Below are 16121 nucleotides of genomic sequence, written 5' to 3'. Positions count from 1 at the left end.
TAGCATGACAGCGCTGGAAGCTGCCAGTGGTGAGCATGTAGCACAGGCGGCTCTATACTTCTGTTATATAGACAAACGGAACATTCGTAAACAATGCTGATTTATTGATCAGACGGACTCACAGGCGGCACAAGGCACAGGTTCAAACTCCTGCACTGATCACAGCCTTTATAAAAAGACATTTAAATGATGGTTATGATGGTGCCACATCAATATTAGGATATCAAATACAACATGAAACATCCAGAAAGAAGAAAGAAGACCCGAACTTCCGATGAAACGTCTCGTAAGGTGTCTGTGAGTCGTTACTGGTCAATGTCAGTTTGTTTTTTACACATCATCCTCTGAATGTGTTTGGAGCTCCGTCCTCTGATAAGCTGCAGCCTTTTACCTGACAACACTCAGACGTTTGACTCGACTAACATCAGATATTTGACAGTTTTTTGACAGCCTTTGATTTAGCTCCCTGTGTGTCTGTGTGTGTGTGCAGCCCTTGTCAGGGTGACAGAGGCTCAGCGTGGACGTCCAGCTGTTTGATCAGACTCCTCCAGCCCTGAGCTAATTATCCAATCACCAAAGTCCAAAGATCGGCCTCAAACAGCACATGATTCACCCTGAAGCTGCTTATTACACCAGAGACGAGCCGACGTGAGTGTTCCCACTGAACACATGTGGAGGCTTTCTGGCTTTTTCTGCCTCTCTTTCTCTCTCCCCTTCTCTCTCTCTCCTTCTCTCTCTCTCTCTCTCTCTCTCTCCTCCCTCTCTCCTTCTCTCTCTCTCTCTCTCCCCCTCTCTCTCTCCCTCTCTCCCTCTCTCTCTGATACTCCTAATGGGGAGTTAACTGCGGTGATGAATAAACTAATTACAGACCAGGTCACATAATTACAAATTGACTAATTTTATTTAAAAAACTCAGATGCAAATTAAAGGGCTAAGAGGTATTTGATTGCGCCTCACATCCTTCAATCTGCATTAGTACAAGATTAACTGTATCAAATTGAATTACATTAGCATACTTGAATTAATCCATTCTGCCCCGGGCAGATGTATGGGCCCAATTATAACTCGCTGTCCCAATATTGTGACTTTGAAAAGGAGCAAATGGAATTAGATATGAGTGACACGCTGAGGCAAAACAGATTGACCTTACACTTGAAAAAATATGTTTTAAATGAATGAATTACAAAGATAAACACGAGTCTGTGACGAACGTACATGTGCTCTGGATGACACATCACTGCGTGGCATTAAAATACCCATCAGTGCACTGCATGTGTTTGTCAATATAAAGTTGAGGAAAGAAAGTCTGAGAGGTAGAGGAGGGACAAGATGAAGAGTGAGTGCTCCGTGTGTGTGTGTGTGTGTGTGTGTGTTCAGCACCCATACGAGCTCTGACTGCCGCCAGAGACATTTAATCTCGATTTAATTTAAAGAGCCATTAACTACAATCGCAGCATTAAAATCCATCACTTCCCTGACACCCGGCCCCAGATTGCCCCATTTCCTCCACATATGACTGATTGACCCCCTGCTTCATCGCTTGCTTATAAACACACACACACACACACACACAAAGTAAAGACATCTTCGTCTTTTTATTCCACCCTGTTTACATCGCTTTTTGTTGTCTTTTTTTTTGTTGTTAATTGTGACATTCTGCCACAATCAATCAAAGAAGAAGAAGAAGAGCGTCCCTTTTCTATTGGTTGAGATGATGACATCATGATTTGGTTGCTACAGCTGATAGTGGAGCCGGGATGATGACACAGATGCTGTCCAGCCCCATTTAATCTGCTGGTGAAACATCATCATCATCATTATCAGCCACTGGTACCCCACCCTCCTCCACCCTCCTCCTCCACACACACACACACACACACTTTTGCCGATATACTTGTTGACGTGCTTTCTCTTTATTCCATTGAATAGAAGACATATTTGGATAAAATGGAGAGGTCACATCATATCATACATCTTTATATATAAAGAGTCTGGGGGTGGGGGTGGGGGGGGGTGCGGGTGGGGGAGATGATGGTCGGAGTCGAAGGGCAACAGTAAAAGGTCGCGAGGCTCGGGTGACATTGGCTGACCTTCCACAGGTCACTGATGGCGTCTCCGCCCATGACAGTGATGAACGGCGGCTGCACAGGGGGCGGGGTCACATCCGTGGATGTCACGCAGTAAACACACTGACCGCTGCACACACACACACACGGGATGAGAGAGACAGAGGAAGACAACAACAAAACAAGATGGGAGGAGAGGAAGAGGAAACCGCCGGAATCACTGACTGAACTGACTACATAAAGTTCTGAACAATAGAAAATTATTAAATGTCAGAAATGACTTGGGGCACGACGCACACACACACACACACACACACACACAGACACAAACACAAACTGTTTCTTGGTCCATCCCGTTTGATTCTCTGACCTTTCTTATATTTCAGCTCTAAGTCCGACCCTCATAAATAATGTTATGGCGTTCAGTACATACAGAGGGAGGGGCGGGGTGGCGACATGGAGTGTGTGTGTGTGTGTGTGTGTGTGTGTGTGCTGGGGGGGGTTACACAAAAGCCCTGTGACAGAAATGCACTGTGAGTAATAAGTAATACACACAAACACTGATTGATTGGAGCCCCAGCAGACACTCACATTTATCTTTATTCCATCATCCACGGGGGCCCATCAAATAACACAGGGGCCTCAAAGGGGGGCTTACATGACCGGACGTGTGTGTGTGTGTGTGTGTGTGTGTGTGTGTGTGTGTGTGTGTGTCAGAGGAGAAACTCTGTGGACGTCGCATCTAATGGATTTTGATATGAGGATAACAGACAGACTATAGAGTAAGATAAAGATCGCAGTTTGGATTGTTTCCACTGTTTTTGAGTTACCATGGCGACCAGTCAAACCCCAGCGTTAGACGATGACCAAGAAAAATCTGCCTCACGCGTGTCCCCTGGTGGTGACCATAGACTGTCTATTACTATAAACAAAGCCCTTCATGTGCGGCTGCAGCTAGCTGGTTAGCATGCTAACTCCAGTAGACATCTAAGAAACATGGCGCCCAGAGCAAAGTATGGAGGAGGCGTCCATGCTGTCAGCCATGGGTTTCTGCATCAAAGTACCATCCACCTTGAACGCAGACAAAGAAGTGGAGCTTGGGTGGAAAGAGGAAGTTGGCACACACCTGTCACTCAAAGCGGCAAAGTTTGAAGTTTTATGTAAATAAAAGTTGAGAGTAAAACTGGTTATTCACTGAAAATACGCTGGCTGCTAACTGAGCCTGTGTGTGTGCAAGCGCACAAATAAACACAACGTAGCTCCCAAACCTCACACTTGACTGCGACGCAGCAGCTATAAAGTCATCACGGTTCCATATGCAGAAAAACGAGTGAAGAAAGCCTCCGTTCGGCTCTCATTTCAGCATTAGCCCGGCGTTTATGAGCTCCAGCCTGAGTCTCATGGATCACACCTGTCACAGAGAACAGCATCTGTGTCACAGGTGTCTTGTCTGGTGATAAATGCAGGAAGCAATTTTACAAGCAATGCCAGTCTAAATGACTTCATCTCCTTAACGTCACGTCTATGAATCACGTCCGGTGTTAAATCAAGGGGGGAAAACATGAAGGAAGTTAACTTTCATGGAGGGCAGAACTTGAAAGTAATCATGGCCCCACCGTATCAAGCAGCTTACTACAGGGGGGCACTAAAAGGGGATGAAAAGTCAATGCTTTTATGGACACGCTCATGGTGCCAAACAACAAATACAAACTCATACGGACGTTGATCTACGGCCTGTTTTCTTCCTTTTTTTTTCTTCCTCTCTCTTACGGCGGTGTAAAACAATCAATAGCAAGGGCACATTAAGGTCTGGGTCGTATACTTTATTTATATAAGGCAATGACAAATCCTTATGATGCAATGGGTTTTTGGAGGCGTGTATTACTGCGCCAAACAAATAAATATATTAATTCCCACCGGAGGAGGAGGAGGAGGAGAGATTGACGGAACAACGGGGAAACGACAAGCCGCCAAATCCATCATGGCGACCTTTCAGAAGAAATGCGCTCACAATTTTGTCCACTTCCTTCTTATTCAGCATTTCAATTAACGTCCCCCGCTTCTCTCCCACTTTCACTTACAGCCATAACTCAATGGCGGATTACGGGAAGAATCGGGTGTTTTGCATATGGAGAGCTTGTCACTTAACTCAGAATCAACCCACGAGAAGCAGAAATGGAGGCAACTTCACCCGGCGCTTTATTTTATGACAATGAGTTCAGACGCTTTTTAAAAGTGAGCATTAAAAGAGTAACGAGCGCCCGCTGTCAAAATCATTTTTATTTATTTTTTTTTTTTTTACAAATAATCTGAATCATTTCACACGCCGGAGTAAAGACTGAAAGTTTTAAGTGGAAAGTTTCTGGAGAGAAGCTGTTAGCATAGCGGTGGAGCGGGAGCGCTGTGAGCCGAGGTCACAGGGTCGCTGTGACATCACAGCATGGCGGCTTGAACTTCACGGAGTTCTGCTGACGTTCCTTCATAATCTACGTGCTGTCCCTGAAACTCAGATGTGACGTTTCATCCTCTGCACAGAGGATTGTGGGTAAGAATGGTCCGGAGAGCACGCTACTAGCTAGCTGGAACACTATAAACTAAGACATCCTAAAGTCATTTATAAGAGAATCTGTGTCACAGTATTAACCCTTTCACTATCATATATTAACTCATTTACAGGCTTCAGTTTAAATGTATAATTTATGTGATTAATTAAAGCAAATGGTGCAATTAATTAAAAGTTGAACAGGTTTTTAATCATAGAATTCAGAATAAATGAAATTATTTTTGGGTTTATTTTCAGACGCTCCTGCTGCTGCCTTCATGATGAGTGTAGGAACACGTATGGATGGATCTCAGATGGTTTCTTTCCTCCAGGGCTGAGAACTGAAGCCCCTGTGTCCCAAACTGCAGCACCTCCATGTTCAAATGAACCAGCCGTAACCATGGTTACAGTCTGGACCAGACACTGCTTTGGTGTCAATATTTCGTTTGTTTCGAGGTGAAACGTGTATGTAACATTTTAATCATCATATTATGGATAATTACCTGTATTTGGATTAACCTGAAGTTCAGGTGGACGCTGTTGCTATTTTTTCTGTAAATTTAACATCTTTATGTTGGAAAGATGTTGTCAAACACACCATGATGCGATCAGCAGTGTGTGTGTGTGTGTGTGCGTCCCTCTGACATCCTGCATGACTTTTATTTAGAGTTAGTTATAAGTAAACACATCAGCTGCCCCCTCTGGTCACACACATCAGTCCGAGTCTGTGTGATCCCACACTAAGCGCCTGAGGTGGACCGTGTGCGGAGTCCTGTCCGGTCCAACATCCACATGTAATAGGATTCCTCAAAGCTGCAGATGGATGGCAAATCTAGGCGGTTTCATCTACTAAAAGAGGGCATAAATCACGGGCGGAGGAAGCGGGGACGAGGCAGGGGTTATCACCAGTCTGCCTCCCTCATGAGAGCTTTGCATTAAAGCATTAGTGAAATTAATTCATCTTTCATAAGAGGTTTGAGCAGTATCTGTGATCTATGATAACAACCAATTTCTCACTACGGAGGGGCCGGAGCAAGAGGAGGAGGAGGAGGAGGTGGAGGAAAAAAAAATACTCTGCGACCCTGATAGACTACACAAATCTGCTCTTTTTAAATGGGCTAACATTATCTGGAGTGCTGCTCTCTGGAGCATCATCCCAGATTCATATCCCAGCCGGGAAGGAGGCATAAATCACCGGGCAAAACTTTTCTCATCTGAAGCACACACACACACACACACACCTCGTCCCTCTCAGCGTCTGCTGTGCCAGGTTTGTTTGCTGGTTTTCTCTGCTCGTCCTGTTAAACGCAGAACAATGTAATCATTGTAAATGACTTTGTGCCTCAATCAGTGTAATTGGTTTTAGATCATCTCTGGAATGAAGAAAGTGGGAATGTTTGTGTGCATGTCAGAGAGGTGGAGGTGGTGGGTGGCGTCCTGCAGTGTGTGAAAAGAGACGGAAATCGGGGGGAAGTGTGTGAAGGGGGCCGTATCCATCTGTTTTGCATATATTTTGCGAAGGCGGCCGTCGGAGCATGGTTGACAGATGAGTGGGGAGTGCGGGGATGACACGCGGGCGGCCGTGCTCTTTATTACTATATCAGCACACAGCGATGCTCGGCTCCCGTCTGATGGCACGCAACCAACGAAACCGGAGAACGAAACGCACGGAGCACAGGAGAGGAAACACGAGCGAGGACTTTCTCTTCAGAGATCTGAATTTCTCAGATCAGTCAGGTGTCAGCCGGAGGGCCCTCAAGTAGAAACAAACCCGGCTGTAAAACAAAAGAAATGAAATGGCCTTGGAAGGACAGGGAATTCCTTTATGTGTAACTCACTGAAGCTCGGAGATGATTTGAATATAATGTGTGTTGTTTTTGAGCAGGTGAAAGTCCTCGTTCATGAAGTGTGTGCTGGTCAGAACCTACCTCAGGAAAGTAGTCCTGTGGAAACTTCTCCTTCTCCAGCGTGGGCGTGCTTTCTAGTGTCTCTGAGCAGGTTTCCTTTCCCACCACCTTCTTAAATTTCTTGGCTAAAATACAGAAAAACAAACAGAAAATTGTTTTTTAATCTCTTTAATTGCACAGTCAGTCAGTCAGAGCTTCATCAGACAACTGCACCACCTGCTGGTCAGAGTGGGGACTGTCTGCAGATGATGCTGCCCTCACTGTCAGCCCTTGCTTGTTTCAGGGCAGTCTAAGGTATCCAGATGTACCGTCAGTTCATATGATAACACATACACATGCTTTATATTAGCCTCTATAACAAGGAGAGTACAGAATGTGTTGTGTTTGTAGCCCAGCAGTACAGACTGGAACCAGGATGGACGGACATCCCACTGTGTGTTGGTATTTGTGTGTGACACATAGAGTCATGTACTGTATTTGTTGTTGTGATTTAATGCGGCACATTTGTGTTCTTTTCTTACTTGCCAGCACTTTGTCACTCAGACCACAGCAGGGGTGTTCAGCTGGGGCAGGATGTGACCTGTCCCAGTGCTTCCTAACTGTGGTGGATACGTCTACCTCCACCCTCTGTTTAATGTGTAATAATACACACCGTTTCTGACTAGATAAAAAAAAATTATAATCTAGTTAAAGCTAGTTTTAATAAATAAAATATGAAATTCTGAACAACCACACCTGCTTCCTCTGTGGAACAAAGCAGAGACAGAGTACACAGCAGTTAGTGTAACTCATGATTTGAAGTGTGTGTGTGTGTGTGTGTGTGTGTGTGTACAGTCAGAGTGGTCCTCCCGGCCTCTCGACCCCCTCCCCACCCCCTCTCCTTCCTCCCGTTGCCTTCGCCCTGTCCTTCACTGGGGTAACTGGTGCTAATGCTGACTTGGGTCTAATGGGAAGCGAGGCGCCTCCACATCTATATCCCTCCTTTAATTAGCGTGGTCAGCGGACCCCGGGGCCCTCTGACCCGGCAGGCTGATGAGACAGCTGTAACTGTCCAATAACCTGCCGCACACCATTACAGCAGGCCCGAAATCGTATGAATTAAATCCTAATATTAATAAGCATTACCATTTCTGTCCCGCTCCCTTTACATTATCCTTCAGAGGCAATCTTACTGCGCTGCTTTTGATGGAATAGCCTGCAAATGGTTGTGATTTCATTTCAGGACCGAGCTGGTGATGAATGTGTGTGTATGAGTGTGTGTGTGTGTGTGCTCACCTTTGAAATCAAACTGGTGGATGTTTTTCAAAGACTCGTGGATAAAGTAGAAACTTCCGAGAGCCTGAAAGAGGAGAAGAGTTCGTGAGGTTTTAGAGAACAAACAGCGTCGCCTGCACAACAACAGGTGCTCTCCATACAGTACGCTGCCTATTCTGCGGGCTTCTTAATGTGACGAGTCAACAATCTGAGCTTTCAGAGGCACACATTCAGATGGACTGGAGATCAACTTCAATAGGCTTAAAATCTTAATTTTCCCTGTGAACAATCAGGAAACTTTCCCAGTCGGCGGACAAGCCAATCAAAGTCTGTGGGAAGAAGTGAGAGGGGGGATTTGATGCGGTTCACAGTCCGCTACACTGCTTTCTGTCGGCCTCTTTGCATGTAGGGCGAATGGAGGCAAAGCTCAAGCTCAATCCTCTGTGTCTGTGAGATAGCAGACCTTTGGCTGGGGATAAATCTGAGTCTGCAGCAGTGGCGGCGGCAGTGGCAGCGGCGGCCAGCTCTGAACCCAGAGTGAGCGTCAGAGCGCTGATGCTGGAAGGCTCAGGTACAGAGAGTGCTGGATGAGTGATGAAGGAGGATTTTCCTGCGTCTTGCTGCTGAGGCCGGGCTCAGACGGCGGCCGGCGGAGAGTTTGGGCCGGCCTCTGCATTATTTATGAGCGCCGGCACATCTTGAGATTAGACATTTGCTGATTTGTCAAAAGCACAAACATGAGGTCCTGCCCATCTCCTTGACATATAAGTTCAGCCGACAGAAAACACTGTCGCACATTTAATTGATGAGAACCGCGGCTGGTGACCTGAACCCCGCCGCCGTGCTCCCTCCCACCTCCGTCATTCCTTCTCCTGCCCTGATGGAGGACGAGGAGGGGAGGGGGGGGGGGGGCTGCACATGAGTGGGGACGGCGTTGGGCAAAGGCAAGGACTCAAGGTCACAGCTTCCCCACAGTGAGAGGACAGTTTCCAGGAAGGGTCCCCCCGCCTCCACCCCTGCCGCTCCCTCCCTCTTCATGCTTATTTGTCTTTATGTTCTCTTTCACCTTAAAGTGCCAACAACAGACTTGGAGGCAGAGATGGATGGAAAGACAGCGCCGGGCAGGGAAAACACCGCCATTTGTCAGACTGGTGCCACCATGTGAAACCGCGGCTGTTTGTGAGAACAGTTGTGACTTTTTCCTGTGCCACAGTGGAACAACATCTGCATCACTTCATATTACACTGTAGTTTTTCAGACAAGTCAATGCTGCGACAGATTAACAGGAAATCTGTCCGAAATTATTATTGATTGATTAACTAATCTAAGTGTTATTGGTTTATTTATAACCTGTTTATTTAGTTATAATTTTATGTTTTATTTTTACTTCAAACTTTACTTTTGTTTGTTGATGTTTTTATTTATTTATTTTTATTTTATTTTATATAATATTATTTTATTTTTTAATTTTTAAAAATATTGTTACAATTTATTTTACTTTGTGTTTTTATCCATTTATTTATATTTTATTTATTTTAGAACTTTTTTATTTTCATGTTTTTATTTATTTATTTTTTAATTCTACTTTGTAATAATTTTTTTCATTATATTTTTTACTTTGTGTTTTTATCCATTTGTGGATATTTTAATTTAATTTAATTTATTTTAGAACTTTTTTTTATTTTCATGTTTTTATTTATTTATTTAGTTTTTTTTCCACTTTTATGTGATGTTTATTTATTTATTTATATATAATGTTATATTTATTATGTTTTGTATTTATTTTTAAATTATTTGCTGTTTGGGATTTTTTTGTGCCTTGAGTGTCTTTTACTACTACTCATAATAATAATAATAATAATAATGATAATAATAATAATATATTATTATTATTATTAAACCGTGGTATAATCATTTATATAACAGTCGTTGTCTTCTTCACTGGCCGCGGCCCTCTCTCTGTCTCTCTGACATCAAACAGACCCACATGAATCAATTATCAAATAAATGATAAACAACTATGCTTAAGTGGCTATCCGTGTAATCGCAAAAATCTACTTAACCCTGAACCCTGATAAATATTCATCTGACGTCGGGGTCCAGAGCCCAGCAGCAGCTGCTGTGCTCGCTCTCCCTCTCTCTCTCCCTCAGCCCCTCCTGCACTCTTCATGAAGAAGCTATTATATTAGCAGGGTGCAATTAATCCATTTGTCTCTTTACATGACAGGCTCAAAATATTCCTAAGGGCCGCACCGCGCTGACAGGCCATGCTTATCTTTTACCAGTAGCTTTACAATGGCCTGTGTCAAACGTATGTTTGTCACGTCCCTCTTTATTGATTAGCTGCCAGATTCACTTGAAATAATTAAAAGTATATTTTACATATTTATAAACCCCACTGCCACAGTGGCTACTTAATTTTCCATTAGTAAAATGCAGTCTATTAAGTGCAGCGCGAGGGCCGCGGGGGGAGGTAAGGGGGGAGATGAGTAATCACTATAATTGTAGACAGAAAGACAATAAGCGCGCCATAAAAGCTGGGCTTTTATGACTCGTCCTGGCAATGCTATCTCTTATCACAGGTCCTGTTGGCTACACTGCTCACAGATAAGGGCACACTGACACTGTGTGCATGTGTGTAGTTGACATTTCCAGAAGCCCAGCAGATATGGGCTGAACAAGTCCCAATAGACTGGCTGCTGGAAAATAGAGACTTGAGAGCCGCAGTACATAGCCTGCATACTCTGCTCCGCTGAATGCTTTATCGATACCGAGGGCTGCAGAAATTAGTTCTGGCCGGCGAGGAGAAGCAGGAATTCTGTGACCCCCGCATAGATTTTCTGCGTTTAATGTGAAAAATGAGCCATAAAGCAAACATAAAAGTAATAATTTTTCTTCCAAGGTCTCACCTCCAATCTGTGCTGAGGGAGAGTGGCCAGTCCCAGGAGAGCTGACACATACACACCGCCGTGTCACTGTACAGCTTCAGAGGGTAATGTTCTGCAGCCCGATGGCTCTGTGCAGAGTACTGATGAGAGCATGCATACAGTGGAGGGACCCATGATGCATTCAGGGACCATTGGACATCACTGTGGCTGATTCTGTGGCTCGAACCCCAAACCACCTCCACACCTGTGGAGGTGGTCTAAGCATCAAGATGTGGCGTCCTGTTTGTGGTGCCGGCGACCAAATGTGCTGTCATTTGTGGAGGTGCATTGGATACCGAAGTTGCTAATCAATCAATCTTTACATGCAATTATATAGCCGCTTTCACACACGCTCACTACTTAAGATCATGTTTATGCTGATAAAAGTGAAAATATTACCGATGTATCTGTAAATATTCCTCTGGAGGAAAACTGTGTGCTTCACCACAAAGGATGATCGGGGCAACAACTTTATTAAACAAATATGGTTATTTAGCCTCGATACGAGCGAGGTGCCCGCTCCCAGTAATAACCTGCTGAGCGCAGAATCATGAGGACGGATGGGCCAGGCTGCAAAAATGATGGTGCAGTTGTAATAAACTGTAATTATCCTTTAAAAGCACTTCCTTTAAAGTGATACTTGCACTGCAATCAGGGTTATCTGTGTGTGTGTGTGTGTGTGTGTGTGTGTGTGAGAAATATCTCCTCCGGGTTTTTCTGTGGCATTTTGCCTTCTAGCTAGCAGAGACAAAATGGGCTGTTTTCCAGTTTATATCTCGTTGCTCAGAAATCCCTGGAGCCTCCTCATCTGTCAAATCAGGAGCGATGCCACACTTCCACATAAACCTGCACACCGGCCACAACACACACACACACACACAGACACACACGCAGAGTCTTATCGAAAAGGTCAATCAGATATGCTGTCATGAAGAAATGGTGTTGTGATATATCAGGCACACATGCTCTGTCACAACAGCTTAGAGGAGGAGGCACAGACATCACACTCTGACTAATAGGTACATAATATCCTCATTAGTCTCTAAAGACATGGCTTCATTCTGCTCCCAATCCTGCAAGCGCACAATGGGAGCTGCTCGCCCTGACAGCAGCCAGATTTAAAAATCCAGGCATCTATTTCAGGGTCAGCTCTCCACGTCCCAGCATGGGACCCATTGATATGCAGGATCTGGGGGTGGGGGTGGGGGTGTGGGGGTGTGGGGGGTGGACTCCTCTCTGCACAAACCTCCAACACTGCACAAACAGCCCGTTTGTCATCCCGCGGCGAGGAAAACACAAAAAGTGAGCAGCACCAACAGAAAAAGGCTGTGAGATACAGATGGAGAAGAAGCCCACCACCACCCGCTCCACTGCTGCCATATGTGTTTGCCAAGGCCCTCTCTCCCAGTGCCATTGATTGAGTATTCAGAGTATTGAGCCACAGTGTCTATTATTCATCAGCTGCCTGGAAAGCCTGACTGGATACACAGACAAAACTCTCATTAAAACTTCCTCTGTCACTTCCTGTGATTTGAAAGCAGCCCGAGTGTTGGAGCCATCCGTCACGTCCTGAAGGAGCCCTTGTCTCTTGGGTGTGTGTGTGTGTGTGTGTGTGTGTGTGTGTGTGTGTGTGTGTGTGTGTGTGTGTGTGTGTGTGTGTGTGTGTGTGTGTGTGCAGGGGGGGCAAACACACACATAAGAAGAAACATGCAATTGTAAATGTACTTATTTCACAGTAATTAAGATTTAAGTCGAGCTTACTCTCCTTAATGCTCTCCCACTTCCCCCCACGAGGGACATCATGTGCAAACCTTGCTGGAAAATTGGTTTACATGGCGAGGCAGGTCGAGTATTGATCCAATACAATTAAAGCAGGAGCCGCAGATCTTTCATTGGAATTCTGACAGGACACCTGAACCTCTTTTTGAACGGTATGGTACCGCTCCGCTGAATAATACTCACCGGTGGAAGGTTAAGTAGGAGCTGCTGTAATGTTTAAAGATCTGAGGGAGGGACGCTAGCATTCCTGCTTTGAATGTCACCTGTTCAATAATAATAATAATGATAATAATGATAATGATAATAGCAGACGATCTGTATGAATAAGAGGAAATTTTACAAACCAAAGATGCTGTGGGAGGCGACCGACAGAACGAGATCACAGATACAAGCAGCTGAAATGAGTTCAAAAGTCTATTCTGCAGAATCTGACCCTTTAAACCATCTGTGAGGTAGGACTGAAGACTCAGAAGTACCAAGAATTTTAAGCATATATGTGTCCAAACTCTCAGATATGATGTAACATGTATGTCAGGCTATAAGCAGTGCAGCCTGCACCACAAGCAAAACCACACAAATAACATGGTGGTGGAAGTACTGAAGCTTGGTACTTAAGTAAAAGTACAAATACCCAGCAAAATATATACTCAAGTAAAAGTAGAAGTGCTGCATCAACAATCCTACTTAAGTAAAAGTCTTAAGTACTTTTAAATGTACTTAAAGTATTAAAAGTAAAAGTACTCACACACTGAATATATATGATTAATTTCCATTGCAAAGGATCTGAACAGGTTAAAATAATCAAATGAAAATGGAGCATGTGTAGTTAATGTCCATGTTCAGTCCAGAAGCAGCTATGGACAGGTCTGTGTGTCATGAGGCAGGCTGTGGGCATCAAGTGAACAGAGAGGCTGCTGATAACAAACAGGCATTCAGCATGTTTACTGTGTCAGTGTTCCTGCTGTAGATTCATGTTATGATTCATGTTCATCAGACATTCATGGATGGACCTGTGTTAGCAGACAGCAGCTAACTAGTTAGCTCACTGAGCCAGAGCACCGGCATCATGACTGAGGCTCATTATAGAAACACAGCTGGCAGCGTGACACCACCTCCATGCAGAGTCTGACCTCACATCAGTCCAGCACTGTGTTCATCACATGGAACAAGGAACTACAGACACTGTAGAAATGTAGTGGAGGAGAAAGTCCAGGTAACAGCTGCAGCATGGAGTCAGAGAAGAAAGTGTGTGCTATTATTTTTACTAAAGTAAAGTATAAATACATAAAAAATTACTGTACAGTAACAAAGTGCAAATACTTAGTTACTTTCCACCACTGGACATCACTGTCACTGGCTCTAAATGTTCAACAGTTCATGTTAGGATAATGTAACATGCTGCACAGTGTTAGGATGCTTTAGCTTAGCATGCAGCGCTACCGCAGCCTGCAGGGTGAATTAAATCAATAATAACACCGGCTGAAACATTGCACTAACAAATGCAACAAATATGAAGAATATTGATGGAACCTGGTGGTGATGCAGTCATTCAAATCTTCCTGTCTAGACTGTGCTTCCCGAAGCTTCGGCCATTTTTCCTTTCAGTTGTGATACCTGTGTTTCAGCTCTGTCGACTCGCTGAGGTTTTTTTTTGGCAGCATGTTTCCGGGCTTCATTATCCTAAAATCTCCCAGAATGCAGAGCGACACACGCTCATGATTGATCTGAAAACCACTGATTTTATTTTCCTTTTGAGGAAAATATTATGGATGGGTCTAAACAAGGCATAATTGGCCAAACCCACGGCAGCGCCTGACCTGCCAACAATCCAGACCCGCTCTCAAGGTTGGCTGCCTCCCTGGGAAATATTGTGCATTAATTTCATTTAGTCTCCCCTCCAACATTCAATGGTAGAAGTTAATTAAATTGCTTGTCCATTGTGTTCATCCACTTACAAAGTTAATGATATTGTGCCGGGGAATTAAAGAGCGTTTTATAAAGCGCACGGGATGGGAGCTGGCAGGCACTACATTGCCCGGTTGAACCCTGTCAGTCGGCGGGCTTCTGGACCCCCTAATTAGCGGTGAAATGGATGCTTCCATCTGCCAATTTCCTGCCACGCTCATCAGTCGTGCAGTCGCTCCTCTAACCTGCCCGGCAGAGGGGTCTAAAGCAATAAAACCATCACGGCAATGACATCCAACAAAAAAGAGAACAGTGAATACACGTGTGCACGATGTGAGTCAGACTTTCAAAGAGCTCTCTGCTCCAAACCACACGGCCGGCTTCTTCAGCATAATCCTGATGGAGGAGTTTGATAACTTTGTTAAAAATGTTGGATACACACAGTAATAGCACCTCGGCTCTGTTTGCAGACAGGGCGCTCCGAATGAATAAAAGAATAAGAGAGAAATCAAAGGCAGAAAGAAGTCCTTCCTGCCCCCGGTCCCCTGCTTCCACTAGAGGCAGCAGCACTGCAGAGTGGTTAACGCTCATATATATGCAGGCTGCGTCTTTACTAATACCATGTTGCTTCTTCAGCAGCTTTTAACGAGGACATAAAAACAGCGGATCAAAGTGAGTGGGATCACACCTGTGGCCACGGAGCTCACGGTGAGTTCAAACACACAACATGAAACGCATCCTTAAGCCGCAGGGGGGTCGGCCAAGACTGCGAGAAAACGCCACGAAGTTTGGAAGTGTCTGTAGTTTGGCATTTTAAGTGCAGCCACTTATAACTACTGTTTGTAGTTTTGTTATTTTAATCAATTAAAAACACCTCCAGCTCTTCTGCACCTGCCACAGACTCAGAGCATCTACACCTGCTGCAAAAAGATGCCTTTAAAGGTCGGGTATGAGATCTCACTCTGATGCACTTTTTGTTAAATTAGTGTAACTTCTCTTTACAATCCGATAGCAACCGATTAGTTTGGCAGTTTCGCATTAAAACGAAGAATATGAATCATCTGTGGAAGCTATAAAACACTAAAAACATCAGCCAATCCTCCGGGTGGACCCTGCACGGAGTATTGGCTGGTTGTCACTCTCCTACCCTAACTTTAACTCTTCTCTGTGCAACCATGCCGTGTGAAGTCTGCGTTTAAAGCTACTCGTGTGTGTTATTTCACACCGTTTCTGGCCGAGACAAACCATTGGCTGTCATCATCCAATCACAGAATGACAAAGAAAAACAAATGTGGTTTATGGTGTTTATGTTATGTCTATGAGGATTGACACACATTTGGAGCCAGCCCCTACAGGCCGTGGATGGAACTGCAGTCTGTGACACTCCTGTAGAGGCTTCATTTTGTTTTCATGAGTGGTCCTGATCCTGTGATAAACCCTAAAAGCGACTTTAATTCCTGTCACTGTCATCCTTTATCATTTCATTAGATTCTGCACGTTTGGTTACCATGGTGACCAGCCCCACTCCTAACGACATACGTGCCGTGGGCTATAAAACCTTAATAAAGCTAACATTAAGCACGTGTTTTTATGGTTAAATCTTAAGCACGAGTATAAAAAAAAAAAAAAAAAAACACCAAAACTGATGCCCGGCACCACAACTTACAGTGTAAACACAAGAGTGTTGATGTAATTAAAAAAAAAGCCATGACACAGACGGCTCTGAAGAGTTTTTAAGGTG

The 16121-nt window shown here is 44.4% G+C and overlaps 1 protein-coding gene across 2 annotated transcripts in view; it reads right to left on the bottom strand.

Annotated features, from left to right (window-relative positions):
• Positions 1-16121, bottom strand: part of inpp5a (inositol polyphosphate-5-phosphatase A) — a 119209-nt gene that overhangs the window by 47643 nt on the left and 55445 nt on the right. For both annotated transcript variants that reach the window (XM_028423466.1, XM_028423465.1), the window contains exons 5-6: positions 7791-7854; positions 6537-6640 (exon numbers count right to left, since the gene is read on the bottom strand). In XM_028423466.1, the coding sequence (XP_028279267.1) occupies positions 6537-6640; positions 7791-7854 (168 nt within the window). The remainder of the gene's footprint in view (positions 1-6536; positions 6641-7790; positions 7855-16121) is intronic.

This window comes from Parambassis ranga, chromosome 15 (assembly GCF_900634625.1).
Source record: "Parambassis ranga chromosome 15, fParRan2.1, whole genome shotgun sequence".
In the NCBI taxonomy this organism is placed as follows: domain Eukaryota; kingdom Metazoa; phylum Chordata; class Actinopteri; family Ambassidae; genus Parambassis; species Parambassis ranga.
Note: the sequence above shows the minus strand (reverse complement) of the source record. Positions and strands in the feature narration are given on the sequence as shown.